Source organism: Protopterus annectens, chromosome 7.part0 (assembly GCF_019279795.1).
Source record: "Protopterus annectens isolate FY-2018-M chromosome 7.part0, PAN1.0, whole genome shotgun sequence".
Lineage (NCBI taxonomy): Eukaryota > Metazoa > Chordata > Ceratodontiformes > Protopteridae > Protopterus > Protopterus annectens.
In genome coordinates this window covers 1,178,736,272-1,178,752,174 of record NC_056739.1, presented here as the reverse complement: position 1 = coordinate 1,178,752,174, position 15,903 = coordinate 1,178,736,272, and the positions used below count along the sequence as shown (strand labels likewise).

General features: G+C 42.8%; 1 protein-coding gene across 2 annotated transcripts in view; it reads right to left on the bottom strand.

The window, feature by feature from the left end:
• RNF123 (ring finger protein 123) overlaps positions 1-15,903 on the bottom strand; it is a 4,282,987-nt gene that overhangs the window by 2,432,582 nt on the left and 1,834,502 nt on the right. For both annotated transcript variants that reach the window (XM_044077780.1, XM_044077781.1), the window contains exon 25: positions 2,726-2,809. In XM_044077780.1, coding sequence (XP_043933715.1) covers positions 2,726-2,809 — 84 coding nt within the window. The remainder of the gene's footprint in view (positions 1-2,725; positions 2,810-15,903) is intronic.

The following is a 15,903-nucleotide window of genomic DNA, read 5'->3' as shown; positions in this document are numbered from 1 at the left end:
AGCCCTGTTCCTCATCAGAAGAAGAAGAAATCAGGGGTACTTTTTTGAGTAGTAGCCTGTGGATGTGAAGAACCAAAAGAGGGAGGTTTCAAAGGCATAAGAGTTTGAATAACCCCTGTGAGAAGTTTATCCACTCCTTCTCCCTAACTGCTGAGGAAGAGGCCATGTGCTTGGTCTTTTGTTTTTTTCTTTTTAGATGTGATGTCCACCTAAATGAAATGCGGGTGTTAGGAACCATTTCTGACCTCTAGTAGAGAATCTGGGATCTCTTCCTTAACTAAAATTGAGCAGCATGTTGCGGTTTTTCGGAAAGGATGAGATGAAGTTCCTCAGATGTATTATCAATCTGCAATGGGGTCTTGGTAGCGGGTAACTGAGAAGTAGCCTGATTTATCACAGGTTCTGTAACTTCAGTGGATAAACATAGGTCAGAAATGGACTGCAGATCCATTAGAGGCCTCCTAAGTTTTTTCACTGCTGACACAGGAACATCAGTGGATGCAGTTTTGTCTATTTTGGACTGGGCTAAGCATTTATGACACTGGGTCTTTGAGAAAGGTGTTGAGAGTAGAAAGCCTAGACCTAAGGGGTTTTGGAACGAACTGAGGAAGATCTGTGATCTCGTTCCGGGCCAAGGCAAAAAGACATTTGGTATGCAAGCCTTTGTAAGGAATCTGCCTATTGCATTTGCACTTACCCCTCTTAGCTGACATCTACAACTTTCAACAAATGTTGTAAGATAAAAAGGAAGGTTTCTTAACAGGGCACTTATCTAAATAAATGACTGAAGCAAAGGTACCAACAGCCAAACAGTGAACAGTACAACAGATGCACAACCTGCGTTCAGGCTAGTGGCAAGATAGTCTGAGGATCCACACTCGTACACCCGTCTATATACCCTAATGCGTACAAGCTGAGGTCAAGCATCAGATGTACGACCTAGGGAAGGTAAAAATTTGGTACTCCAGCCGGACATTAGTAATGACAGCCAATATGTCAGGAATACTGCAACAGTGGTTTCAGTCAGGATATCAACTTATCCTACTTGACTCTTGTCCTCTTCCCCTCCCAAACAAATTCCTTCAACTTTCTATAATCAGACACAATTTCTCCTTCTAGCTGATAAAAATATGCCCAACCTAAATATAAAGGTAAAAGAGCTATAACATTTTCACTGCTTCCATTTTATTATCCATAATCAACAACTTCTAGTTTATCACTTTTTGTATTCATCTGTTTTATAGTATCTTCTCACGTATCCTTAGCTATCATAGCAGAAACCCTTTTAATCCATACAGAGTACTTCATCTTATTATATCCTCACAAACATGGGTATTGCTGAACCAATTCATGTGTGGGTTCATAACTTAGCACTGTAGCCTTTGTTTTAATCTTCATTAATTGTATATCTCGAAAAGACTTCAGACTGTTTGAGAATGTCCCACAGCAATATTTCTCTGTTGATCCTTTGGGATGCAGACCCAGTAAGCACATGCAGAGGGGGAGACAAGAAATGAATGGCAGAAAAGCAGTAAACTTAATGAACAGTGAAGAAATCAGAGCAATCAATTATTTTAGGTAAGAAAACATCATTTTATAGCCTCATTGCTTCCTCTTGTTGCTTCTTATGTCTGATGTACAGTGTGTAAGGTACTGATTTCAAAATAATACAGTTTTCATTCTCTAAATGCACAATTAATTGAGCTCTGAGATTTGGGAAGCCACAGTCTATCCCAATACTCAATTGGCACACAGCAGACAAAGTAATCTTAGACGGGATGCCAGTCAATCACAGGATATACACATGCACATGACAAGCATACCTATGGGCAGTTTGTAAAACTGCCAATTCCCCTACAGTGTGCCTTCTGGATTTAAGTGGGAAAACTCAAGCACACAGCAGAAATTCACAAGATCAATACAGAAGACGTCCCTGCCAATAACCAAACTGCAGAAACAAGCACTATTATGCAGCAACACTAGCTACTATACACCAATACCATCTATATTATAAAATCGACAGCTTAGGTTGTTGAACCTTAAAACATTGACACCTAAGAGTCGAAAACTAACAATAGCGAATGGCCACATCATCGAATTCTTTCCTCGGGAAAGAATTTGGGTGGCCATCTGTAAAAAAAATAAACAAACACACCCAAACATAGTGGGTGGGAGCTTCGCACCCCACATCCCCCCAACTAAATATACCAACTCTGAGATGGCTCTACATTGGGGAAAGGGCAAATCCCCGATAATGGCCACGCAAATTCTTTCCCGTGGAAAGAATTCGATGATGTGGCCGTTCGCTATTGTAAGCGTTCAACGCTTAGGTGTCGATGATTAAGCATTTAACAACCTAAGCTGTCGACAATTCAATAGGAACCCCACCAATACCACATTCTTATTTAAACAGTTCTGTCCAATGCCATACTTCAATAACTTTTAAGTTACTAAAGAGCGCACAAAGGGCTTCCTATCTAATTATTCATTATCTGTAGCATAATAGAAGGATGGAAAGGAATAGAAACAAGGTAAGTGAGGTGGTATATAACTTGCTAGTAGCCATAATGTGCCATTTATCCATCAACTCTTTACAACACATCATCGTGTGCCTAGCCCATTTAGTCTGGTTCAAGTTACTGAAAATTACTAACTTGGTTTTACTCTGTGGGCAGCATGCAAACAAAATGTGGCTTATCAACAGAGGAGAATAAAAGACACCTACCCTTTGTGGACATCTCTTCAGCTTTTCTTCTGTGTCCTTCAAGGCAACAGCATATTCATTAACATCGTCAGACACACCTACCATCTGTCAAAAAAGTAAAAAAAAAATAACGAAACAATCTACAACTTTAAGATAGAAAAAATAGCCAATAAACAGAAGAGGTACCTCTAAAATATTTCCAAGTGATGTAAGACACTAGGTAAAAGTTATGATGTACATTTTATGTTCAGACTTTTATTTACCTAGTAGTGGTGGTGGTGGTGCAGTGATGAGAGATCAGATTTCTCAGTCTTTATTACAAATAACAGTATCAATATATAAAAATGTCAAAATAAGGCTGTCAACACAAAGTTACATTTTTATTTGTCTTACTGTCTCCAAGTTTCAGGATCAAAGATAAGCCTAGCACTAAATGACAATGCAGACAAGATATGCACTGATCTTCCATATTCTCAGCCTCTTCAAAATACAAAGCAATGCTGAAAAAAAAAAAACATTAATTTCTACATCACAGACGATGATGAGTGAGAATGAAGTCATTCTGACATCCGCTTTTGATTTAAGCTCAAAAAATCAGCAGGCAAATTTATAGACTGAAATCTGAATAAAATTAGTTAAATGTAGGAAATTATACAATCAAAAATCAGAGTTATGTACGGCAGCAGTCAAGCTCTTCTGGCAGTGACTCTTCTCAGCAATTCCTTAAAGGTAGGACACGTCCCTCTTAAACGTGCACATGATATCACAGGTGCAATGCATCACAAAAAAGGAATCATGCCCTCTTTCACTTCAGTTCCTTCCTGATGAAGGATTTAGGCAAGAGCTGTAACAAAAAACAAATCCATACAGGAGAATAAGGTAGCGGACTATATGGTAGACTGGAACGTAAAAAGAGAAGACATAAAAAGCTATGGAATCATCTTTTGTGACAATCACAGATGAAGCCATGACTAAGATCAGAGGACTTGGGTTTGATTAGTGTTCCAGGTGCAGGAGACAGTGGGGGTGGGAATGAGAAACAAATACAAGCTTGCCAAACCTAGGTGAGGAATAAAGCTTGGTGTGCTGCACTGGTAAAACCTGGTACAGGCAAGGTAGAAAATGGCAAGTGCACAGGTAGATCTGCATATGATTTTCCCAAGCAGCTCTATGTGCTGCAGCCAGGATTTGGTCCAGCTACAGAAGCAGCATGCACCACTGGGTCAGTACTGAAATCCATGTATCAGTGACATGCATATGCTACTCAGGGATAAGAAAGGGGTCTATATTAGGAGGTCGAACGTTGAAAACAGCGAACGCTCTTACATTGACTCCTAATGAAAGAAAGCACACAATGTCGAATATACAGAAATACAGAATAGTAATTTTTTTCACAGGGGAAAAAAAAATCACTCCCCCCCCCCCAACCAAAAAAAAACGCACCACCCAAAAAAAAAATCCACAGACAAAATAAAGTGGGGGGGGGGGCTTAGCCCCCACACACCCCTACTTAAATATATATACTTAAATATACCAAATCAGAGATCACACCACAGTGGAGGAAACGGCAAAGTCCTGGCAATGGCCCAGCGATTTTTTTTCCTGGGGAAAAAAAAAATTGCTGTTCCGGCCACTCAGCATTTTGTGGTTTCGGTTATTAGGGGTTGATGTAAGAGCATTCGCTCTTTTCAACGTTTGACTTCCTAATATAGACCCATAAGAAAAGATAGGGCTGCAAGAGAAAAATCTTTGTAAAGCACTATGGATGACTCTGCATCCAGGATAATCCATCTTCTCAAATGGACAACTTCAGAAAGCAAGGCTATATTTCTGGATTTCCTCCTACCAGGAATGGCCTCATTCTGGGAAAGTAAGACACACAACAAAAACTCAAGGACACTGGAGAGCCTGGAGACATAGCCAATGGTCAAAGCTCTACTGTGGCCAAAAACAGACATCAGGAAAAAAATACATAGACATAGGAAGGAAGGCAAACAAACAAGCTGAACAAGATGCTTTTAAATCATTTGACATAGTTGCAAATGTCTTTTGTCTTCACTGATGCACTCCCAGTAAACAAAGATCTACATCCTTAACAAGTCCACTGAAATTAACACAAATTAGAGTAGTTTGAAATAAACTGTTTTAAACTATAAACTGGCCATTTCACATCCCTGTTCTTTTAGTACTGGTACGTCACTTACCTCTTTTCCAAGCAAAAAAGGTCCTATAAAAGCCAGATTCTGTTAGATTTTAGATGTCCACTGATACCCAAACACACTACGCCATATGTGCACTGATACAGCAAAGTGGGCATGGATAAAAAAATATTCATGTTTCCTATCCTAATGTGCCTTAACGGAGTGGAAATATACTCAAAAACGAAATTTCAGAACACGAGACACTATGGACCACAGTATTTACTAAACCTATAAATCACACTAGGCTGCCCCTTTTATCCCTCACTCAACAGGACTTCTTCAGACAATAACACCACAAATATGCAAACTTTTATGATAACATAAGAATCAATTCTAACACAAGCAACTCAACATTAACTCTTTAACGTTACAGTGCTACATTTAAAAATCCTTGACTTTAGCAAAGATTTAATGGAAAAAAATTAATTATTAAGTTCTGGAGCTGTATTAGCTACCAATTCTACCTGCAAGTCTATTTCTTTTTATCTAGTAATAAATCATCATCTCCCTCATCACTATCAAAAATCTGTAAAGCAAAAAGAAATCAACATTTTTTTAAAACACGAAACTCTCTACATGCCTATATAAAGTATTAAGGCTATGAGTAATCATTAATTCCTTTGAATTTTTCTACTAACCTTGCCCAAAACTGACACATACTACAACCAAAGGATCATCATTGTTTATTGGTGCTTAAACAAATATGGGGATAATTTCCTCTCTTCATGGCATGGGATATGCCTCAAAGATCCCCTTAAAGCTAACACCTGCAAATGGAAGTTCAAAGTATAAGCAACTACAGGCTAAAGATGGCACTAACATCCTCAATAAATGGGGGGGGGGGGGGCACACAAAAGTATCTTCACAAAACATATCTTAAAGCTCCACAGAGTTTGGCGACCAGCTACTGTTCTGCTGTATTTGTCTGATCAATCCAAGGCATCTGCAGATTTCTGCAAAACTTAAAACTGTATTTTTACTATATCACTGCTTATTTGAGCTGTTTTTACTGAAAGTGTTGCAATTTGTTTGCTGTAGCATAGACTAGGTTCAGACCTGCTGGCATAACTCGAGCACTAAACCAGGCTATGTTTTGTTGGAGAGGGTTCCCCTGCACCCTTATGGCAGGAGTGTGCAGTGAGAACTCATCTGATTGAAGGTTGCTGGACAAGGGCTCAGGTTTGAGCTTTTTTTGGTTAATTTGTTTAAAACAGTTCACTCACATTTACTACATAACCACCGCTCTTGTGCGGGCTTGTGCTTGTTTGCGCATTGTGCACTGCTGCAGAGCTGGGGATACCGTTGGCTGTTACAGTCGCAAACATATTTGTAAATTTTTCCTTAGTACTTTGCTAGTGCTCCATCGGTGAGTTCTCATGATTGTGCCTTACTGACAGGTGTAACATTCAGTGAAGCTCCTAAGGTACCAACACAGATCTGGTCCACCAGCCCTTCGTATTTTTGACCACTTCTCCTGTACTCTCCCTGCTTCTGACCACATTAATGTACCTAGTATCATGGATAAACAATTTTCCACAGTTTCTCCAGCCAGCCTGGTCAACATGGGCATCCAGAGGCAATGTAGCAATTTCCTCATGTACACTGACAACCCACTTCTTCTAGTTTGCACAAATTCAACATGCAAGAGATGCAGCTATATTAAGAACCTAGAATCTAGGCTCTCTCTCTCTCACCAGTCAGTATATCTGACACTATGCAAGCTGTCAGCACCCACATCTCACCTCCTGCACCAACCAAACCAACAACAAATAAACTTATATATGTGGAAGTCCTTACCAAAAGTTTAGCTAAACACCAGAGACCTCCCAAACACAAGCAGGCTTCTTATAACACATCCCCTGCAGACCACAGTACACATAATATCTGTGTCTCAACAGACAAGCCCCTAAGGCATAACAAAAAAAAACAAACATCTTGGACATCGGTGACACCATTGTGAGATACACAGATGTCCCTCTTACCAGACTGGTCAGCTGTCTGTCAGGTGCTAGGATCCGCCACATCACACATGCACTCAGGTCCCTCAACAACAGGTACTGTTCTGACTCTGTTATAGTCCATGTTGGTGTGAACGACTTGAGACATACCTCCCTGGACTACATGAAGATAGACATGACTGAGCTCTCTTGATTATGTATCTCAGGGAGCTATTCCCCCTAGCCTTGAGCAGCATTTTACCTTCACCTAGGATGCTGCCACAATACAAACAAAAAATGATCGACTTCAACAATTGTCTAAGTTTCTGGTGTCATTCTAAGTGGATCCAGTATCTGTCAGCCTGGGATGATATGGTCGACAGACTTTGATGCTTTGACAGAGACAGTCATCTGTCACCCCTGGGATTTTGGCTACTGGCTAAGGCTCCTGCCACCCCCACCCCCCCATAGTGCCTTTTTTAGGCAATGTCACAAGAACAAAATTCCTGACATAATTACCCTCTAAAAACAACCTCAAGGTCATGCTGCTAAATGCTGCTAAACACTAGCAGTCTAAACCTGAAACTGCTCTCACTGGAAGCAGTCCACACCTTGGAAGATGCTGACATCTGTGCAGTTACAGAGAGTTGGTTTAAGGCTGCGGAGAGCACCCCAGCCACACCAGGTTACATTTTATTCCACACATTCAGAGCACAGACTGAAGGCATGAGAACTAAAGGAGATGGTGCATCATTATTCATTAAAGATAAATACACCTCTAGATTGGTTACACAACACGATTCCCTGGAATTAGTTCAGGTGCAACTGACTGTTGGTATGACACCTCTTCAAGTCACTGCCATCTATTGGACACCCTCCATGAAACAGGACATCCACTCAGCCTACTTGGATCTACTTGAGTCAATCAAGATACAACCGAACACCCTGGTTTTGGGTTAATTACCCATCTATGGACTGGAGTAAATTATACGTGTTCTAACTCACTTGCTCAAAGGTTCCTGGATTTTGTTAACTCCAATGCCCTAGATCAGCTGGTTGATACCCCACCAAGGGGCTCAAATATCCTAGGATCTGGTGCTCACCAACATGGGGGACCATTGTACCACTCCCAGTGTACTGCCCTCCCTGGTGAGATGTGACCATAAATCAATCGTGTTAGAAGTAACTATAATACCAGACTCCCCCCACCCCTGCAGCAACTAGACTAAAGACCTTCTCCAAGGCTAATTACAACCTCTTACAAGACAGCATAAACAGCTTTGTAGCCCCTCCCTCCACAGATGGAGCAGACACCTATGTTGGGTTATACATCAATGTTTTATACTAACATCTCTACAATTGTATTGACTCTGCCATACCTGATAGGACCAAAGTAAGATCTTAAAGGAAGAACAAACCTGCCTGGTGGACATCTGCCATTAACAGGTTATACAATAAGAAAAAGAAATTGCTGTCTAAAAGTAGGAAGGAAAGGACTCAAAACTGGAAACATTCCCTCCTTAACTTAAACAAGCAAATAAGACTCCTTGTGAAGTCCTCTAAAGCTAACTACAAATTCAAATTAGCTTCCACAACTAAGGACAACCATAAAGCGTTCTTTAGTTACATCCATAACCTCAAAGTCCCATATTTGCAATGAACTTGTCATTAATGGTACTACATATACAGAATCTGTGGATATAGCAAATCTGCTTGCTGACAGATGCAGTGAAATCTTCACCCCGTCTCTGCCACACATACCCCAAAGCATCCCCACCACTTAGCACCTCTATGAAGCAATCTTAAACGCCCTCTCCAAGGCCAAAAACCCAGCCTCTATGAGACCAGACATCACAGGCTGTGTTCTACATGGGTTAAAACAGGAATTAGCAACACCACTGGATACTCTTTTTCAATCACAGCTTAAGCACTGGCTTCATCCCAGAGAAATGGAAAACAGCTACCATCATCCCTTTACACAAAGGGGGGGGGGTGCATCCATGGACCACTGGAACTACAGACCTATTAGCTTGACCAGCCTTTTTTGAAAGGCCAGTAAGCGAATCATCATAGACCTTATCAACAATGACAAAGGAAATCTCCAAATGCTTGATCCCACCCAGTTTGGTTTTGTCAAGGGGAGATCTTGCCGGTTAAACTTAGTGGAATTCTTCGAGACAGTCATCAAAGCCCTGAACAAGGGTAAATCTGTGCATACGGCTTACCCTGACTTAGCCAAGGCCTTTGACACAATCCCTCACTCAGGCATCATTGATAAACTCACCCAGTTGGGGATCAACCCATATACTGTCAGGTGGGTTGCAAACTGGCTCACTAATAGAACTCATACAGTCAAAACAGAGAATTCCACCTCCTCCAATAGATCCGTAACCAGTGGTGGTCCACAGGGATCAGTTCTGGGACCCCTACTGTTCGGAATCTACTTCTCCGAAGTTCAGGCAAACACTAAAGGTCTGTGGCCGACAAAGGTTGCTGATGACTGCAAACTGGGAGCGGTCACAGAGTCCCCTAATGTCAACATCCTGCAAAAGTGACTCACGCAAACTAATGATTGGTGCCAAAGTCATGGTCTTAACTAAATGCAAAAAAATCCATTATCTCCTTTGGCAAGGGCGATGTTCCTGCAAACTACCACATAAACAGCAACACCCTAAGCACCCATTCAGTGGTGAGAGACCTGGGCGTACAGGTTGACAGTAACCTCACCTTTGATCACCATGTCTTAATAGTGGTAAGGAGGACATTTTACATTGCTCACTTCATAAGTAAGGGCATTGCCTTCAGGAAAAAACAAGGTTATAACCCCCTGTACCGTTCCTACATCAGGCCAATAATAGAGTACAACACTTCCTTTGGAATGCACCTTTCCAAGCACCTGCAGCAAATGAGGAGACCACAAAGATTCTTTACACAGAAATTTCAGGGTGTCCAGCATCTGTCATATGTGGACAGACTGAAATCACTGTCAGTTTACCATATGTCATATAGACTATTCCGAGGTGACCTGCCTTGTATATAAGGCAATCTCTGGTCCTGCTTTAATGGGAATGCTGCACATTCGCAAGACAAATGGCATAAGGGTCACTCGTTCTTAAGACCTTAACTTGGTATACGACATCAACAGAACCTGCTGGAGGAACAGATTTGTCTCTCAGAGGTTGCCTCACCTTTGGAACAGGCTTCCAATTCATGGTAAACAGAAACCCTCGTTGACCCTATTTTAGTGCACTTTGGACGACTGGATGGGTAATCGGAAATTCACCTAGGGCTCCATCTGTGGTCCTCTTGGACAGGGGCAATAAGTGCTGATTTTAGTGTCTGCTTTAAACGGACACTCTTAGGAACAAGGGCTGAACTTTGCTAGGCTTGTAAGGGCCCTAGGGTCATTAGTCTAGTAGCCTCCTATGATCCTAAATTAAAATCAGTAGACCAATGAAGTGATTTTTTTTGAATACCAAACCTCTTCATAGTCTGAAAAAATGCTTTAGGCTTCTTGGCTCAAAAATGACGGATAACAATGAAATGTCACTCCATACGGTTCTGTGGTTTATATGGATAAAGCACTGACTACGATCCAAATGACCAGAGTCTGACTACTGGCTAGGGCACTGGATGAGGCATGTTGAAGAGGACAGCTGTGAGTGGCTGATGACAGCTTGCTTATCCAGGGGAAAGAAAGAGTAGAGTTCATTCAGCCAACAACTATCATTCATGTAGAGGCTTATATGGAACTGAAAATGGTTATGAGTAGGGAACATGGTCTTCGCTGTCCCAAGGCTGTGAAAACAGCCCTCAAAAGTCTGTAGGTAAAAGAACATAGAAGGGAAGACACAGGAGGTCCCCCATGGAGGCAAATGGCTCACATCATCCACCGGGGAAATGTTAGGGCTCTAACAGAAACCTCCTCATTGCCAGAATGCAGGGAAGGAAGTGCACAAATCATTCAATAGCTGCCTAGATGACTAGCCTTCCATTTAGATCTTGCCTCAGTGGTGGACGTAGCCAGCAATATGAATGGGCTCAAGGTGGACAGGCACAGAAGTAAAATGCAACTCTTCACAAATCACACCACAGGCAGCACTCAAACTGAAGCAACTTCACATATTAAAACTGTATGGAGTCATCACAGACTAGCATCTCAAATTTAATCAGCATATTTTATTGGTAATCTAAAAACAAATCAGAATCTAGGATCTCTTTTACAGACTAAAGCCTTATCTCACAAACACTGCAAGAATAAAAATTCCTACAGAATATCGACTTCCAACCTTGCTTTAAGCCTCTTGTGTACTCTCTAACTTTAGCCCCACCCAAACCAATAAGCTTGAAAAATGCTACAACAAAGTGAGTAAATTTATTGTTAATCAGCCATATAGCGCTCACCACTGCACTGCGATCAGGCAGATATTCTGGCTAGAGCTATCTCATGTGCACACAGACTCTCGGATAATTATCACACATAAAATAATCAATTACCCTGAAAGATGCCCTAGTCTAGATCATATCATTAAACCTTACTCCCCTAACAGAACACTACATGCAACAGATAAAACCTTACTCACAATATCCACGCCTAACAATCTATCCGGAGACTGAATGTACTCCATCTGTATCTGTAAAGAATGGAACAGTATCCCACACCAACTTAAAATTTATGTTAAAAAAATATCTAACTGACAAATGGCTCTGTAACATGCATAGCGGCCCCTGATTAAACTCTACTCTTCCTGTCCCTTTATTATTACCAGCTTTCTATTTTCTTTGCACATTTTCCCTAATCTCTTTTGACTACTCAGAATTTCTCTGTCTTACTCTTACCTCTCTCATTCACCCATCTAATGTCTTCCACTACCCTCTCTTCTCCAATCTTGAAAGCTTATATGAAAGATACAATCATGTGGAGTAAATTTATTCTAGTGTAAAATTCTCATATAAACATGTTTAAATGAGTGTATTATGTAGTGTATCACAAAGTACTCTGTTTTGTCTTGTTTTTAGTGTACCATATCATTTACTTTTTGCATACTACATCATTTATGGAAAATTAAAAAGAAGTTATGTACTCAACATAACATTCCATCTGAGTAGTTTAACTTCATTTGTCATCAACCTGTGGATATTCGGATCGGATCTGAGATGGCGGCTTCACCAGCTTCTGATCCAAGCTCCAAGCTCCTCCCCTTACCCATAATACCCCTCTGTCTCCTTCCTTCACTCAGATCGAGTTTGCTGCACCATCAACATAAGCCCGACCCAATGAGACCTTACCACTAAAGGTTCTTCCCAAAACCTAAAGCAAGCATGAACAGGAGAGCCGCACAAGCACCCTCTCCTACATACCAAAGTAGGATAACAATAATAAAGTCAAGGGGAAGGAGGGAGGGGCGTTTGATGACAAATGAAGTCCAACTACTCAGATGGAACGTTATGGTGATTACATAACTTCTTTATCTGAAGTAGTTGACTTCATTTGGTCATCAACCTGTGGGACAGAGTCCCCAGCTACCAAACACCTGGGTGGCCCTCATGGAAGGATATTCTGCAGCACCGTGGAGCCAAAGGATGCTCTACCTCTAGATATCAAGTCCAGTTTGGAATGTGAAATAAAGGTGTGAGATGAGGACCAAGTAGCCACAGAACAAATATCATCCAGAGACACCCTGGACCAAAAAGCTGCAGAGGTAGCCATGGACCTGGTGGAATGTGCTTTAACTTGACCCGGAGGAGAAATGCCTTTCTCTGTGTACACTCTAAGGATACAGTGGGAGATCCATTGAGCAATAGTCACTTTCAATATTGGTTTGCCCAGAAAAAGGTCTAAAGTAAGAAACAAATAACTGATCAGACTTGCAAAAAGCCTTTGTTCTATGCAAGTAGAACCACAATTGTCTATGTACATCCAACAAATGCCATTTATATTCACCCCTGTTTTGAAAATTCGGAAAGAAAACAGGAAGGTTAATCGTCTGGTTAATACTGGTTTTTGAAGCAACCTTGGGAAGAAAGGATGGATACGTAAAGAAACCCGGTCCTTATGAAAAACCATGTACGGGGCTTTTGATTGATAGTGCTTGAAGTTCCAATACCCTCCTAGCCAAAGTAATAGCCACTAGGAAGGCAGTTTTCCAGGATAAAAATTGAAAGTCTACTGATGCTGCGGGCTCAAAGGGTGGAGAAACCAGAGCCTGCAAGACAATGGTGAGGTCCCAAGGAGGTGTAGGATCCTTCAACGGGAGTCTTAAAAGAAATGTACCCTTAACGAAGGTATTACAAAGTCTAGAAGCGGCACCAATGTGGAAGTTAGAAATGGCAGCCAGTTGAACTTTCACAGTAGAAGAGCTAGCTCCCTGATGAAATATATTCACCAAGAAATCCAATACTGCTGGGACCGGGGTTGTGAAAGGATCCAGGTCCCTCTCAGAGGCCCAAACAAAAAAACGTTTCCACTTGCTTTGGTAAAGCTTCCTGGTGGATGATTTGTGAGCTGCCACCAGAATAGATTTAACTGGTGAGGTTAAACCGGGAGTCCTAGCTATCAAGGGAACTAGAGCAGCCAAGCAGTGAGCTTCAGATTGATGAGGTCTGGATGAGGAACCCTCGAGGGGTGTGAGATGAGATCTGGAATGGGATCCAAGATCCATGGCGGTACTACCAGATGAGACCAAAAGAAAGGAAACCAGACTTGGCGAGGCCAGAACAGGGCAATGAGGATTACTTTGCTCCCCAGCCTGCGAGCTTTTTGAAGAAACTTCGGTATGACAGGTAACGGGGGGTAAGCATAAAGAAGACCAGGAGGCCAAACCTGGACTAGAGCTCCCCTGGGGGTTTCCCCCCTGCAGGGGGGATCAGAGCGAAGAACTCGCTGCACTTCACGTTGAAAGGAGATGCAAAGAGATCGCAGCATGGCCGACCCCATTGGAGGAAGATCTGCTCCACTACAGAAGGATTCAGAGAACACTCATAAGGCATCAGAATAGTCCTGCTCAGTTTGTCTGCTAGTATGTTGGATCGTCCCAGAATGTGCATTGCTACTAGAAAACGGCCGGTGGAAATTGCTCATTCCCACACTCTCATGACCTTGTGACGAAGGGGGTAAGATCTGGTTCCTCCCTGCTTGTTGATGTACCAGACTACTGACACACTGTCTGACTGTATTGCAATGGTTTCCAGAGGGAGAAAGGCATTAAGGGCCTTCAATGCTAAAAGAATGCCTTCATCTCTAGGACACTGATATGCAACTTGGTTTCATTCGGGGACCATGTGCCTTCGACTGCCCTTCCCGAACAATGCCACCCCACCCTAGCTGGGAGGCGTCCGTGGTCACCAGGGCTTGGGGAGGGGCTGCAATAAATGGGCATACCTCGACTAGGTCCGAGGAGTGCATCCACCAGAGGAGAGACTCCCTGCAAGCCCTGCTTATGCATATAGGGTGAGTCAACAGTAGGCCTAACAGAGACCATTGGACTGCTAATGTCTACTGCAGAACCCACATATGTAGGCGAGCACAAGAGTGATTGTGGCTGCCATAGCTCATAACACCACCTCCACAGAGGGAAGATGAGAGTGGATGATGTAAGACACGTGGAGACGTAAGCTCCGAACTCCCTCTGGGGTGAGACAGACCTTCATCCGAACTGTGTCTAGTCATGTCCCTATACACTCCAGAGTTTGGACCAGATTCAGAGATAATTTGATTGTGTCAACTGTGATCTCCAGAAGACCCGTTAACCTCAGAAAGTAGTCTCTGGCTTTTGAGTGTAGACACTTGGTGGGGGCAGCATGGAGCCAATCGTCCAGGTATGGGAAGACCTGTATTCCCTGAAGCCTCAGGTGAGTGACTACTACTGCCATAACCTTGGTGAACACCCTGGGGGCTGTGGTGAGACCAAAGGGGAGGGCTCAAAACTGATAATGAATGGCCCCTAGCAAGAAAAGGAGAAACCTCCTGGAATGTCTGTGCATCTTTATATGATAGTACACATCTTGGAGGTCTATGGACCACATCCAATCCTTCTCCTGCAGGTAGGGCAGGATGGATTGCAAGCTGACCATCCGTAACTTTTCTTTGGCAGCTGTCAGGTTCAAGGTTGAAAGATCCAGAATGGGTCATAGGTCCCCTGTCTTTTTTGGCACTAAAAAGAACCGGGAATAGATGCTCGATCCGGACTGGTCTGGGGGGACGAGTTGGATGACTCGCTTCCTTAGCATCTTTTCTATTTCGAGTGCTGCGACCTCCCTTTGCATGGGTGAAATGTCTGGGAGATGTTTCAGGGGAAGAGGTGGTACCATGAAGGGAATGGAAAAGCCTCTGGATATGATTTGTACACCCAATGGTCTGTTGACACAGACTCCCATGCCATTAGGTGCAACGAAAGATGACACACGATTGCCTCCAGAGATAAGCAGTAGGGCAACGGCTCAGTGCTGCTGCACGGGCCTGTCCAAGAAAGGTACTCGAGATCCGAAATTTCTCAGACACCCTCTGCCTCTGGGCTGACATCTGTTGTAACCCCCTCTGCCTCTGGGGGAAGATGAGTCCCGAGTGTCTCGGGAGTACTGAGATTTTTGGAACCACATCTTCTTCTGCCCTCGCTGATTCCTTGAGAAGGATCTTTAAGGGTTAGAGGAGCAGATCCTGATGGCAGACAGCGTCTTCCCATCCTTCTCACTCTGGACAAGTGTCTCACGCATAAACTCCCCAAACAGGGAAGAACCATTATAAGTGGTATTACCAAATGACGCCTTGAAGGCTCCATAAACTGACACATCCGAAGCCAGGCATGTCGCCTCATGGCAATGCCGTAACCGGCAGCCCTTGCTGCTCCTTCAGTGGTATGCGAAAGGAGGCACATGGACGTGGTCGATACTGCTTTCAGAGTGGCCATCCGCACTGAGAAGGTACGTTTATCCTCCGGCAACATGGACTCCAAGGGCGACTCAGCCACCACCTTCACCAGGTCCCGCTGAAATCAAATAACATGAGCTACATAATTCAGCGCCCTTATAGAAAAGGTAGCTGACGCGTAAACCCGCTTCCCCT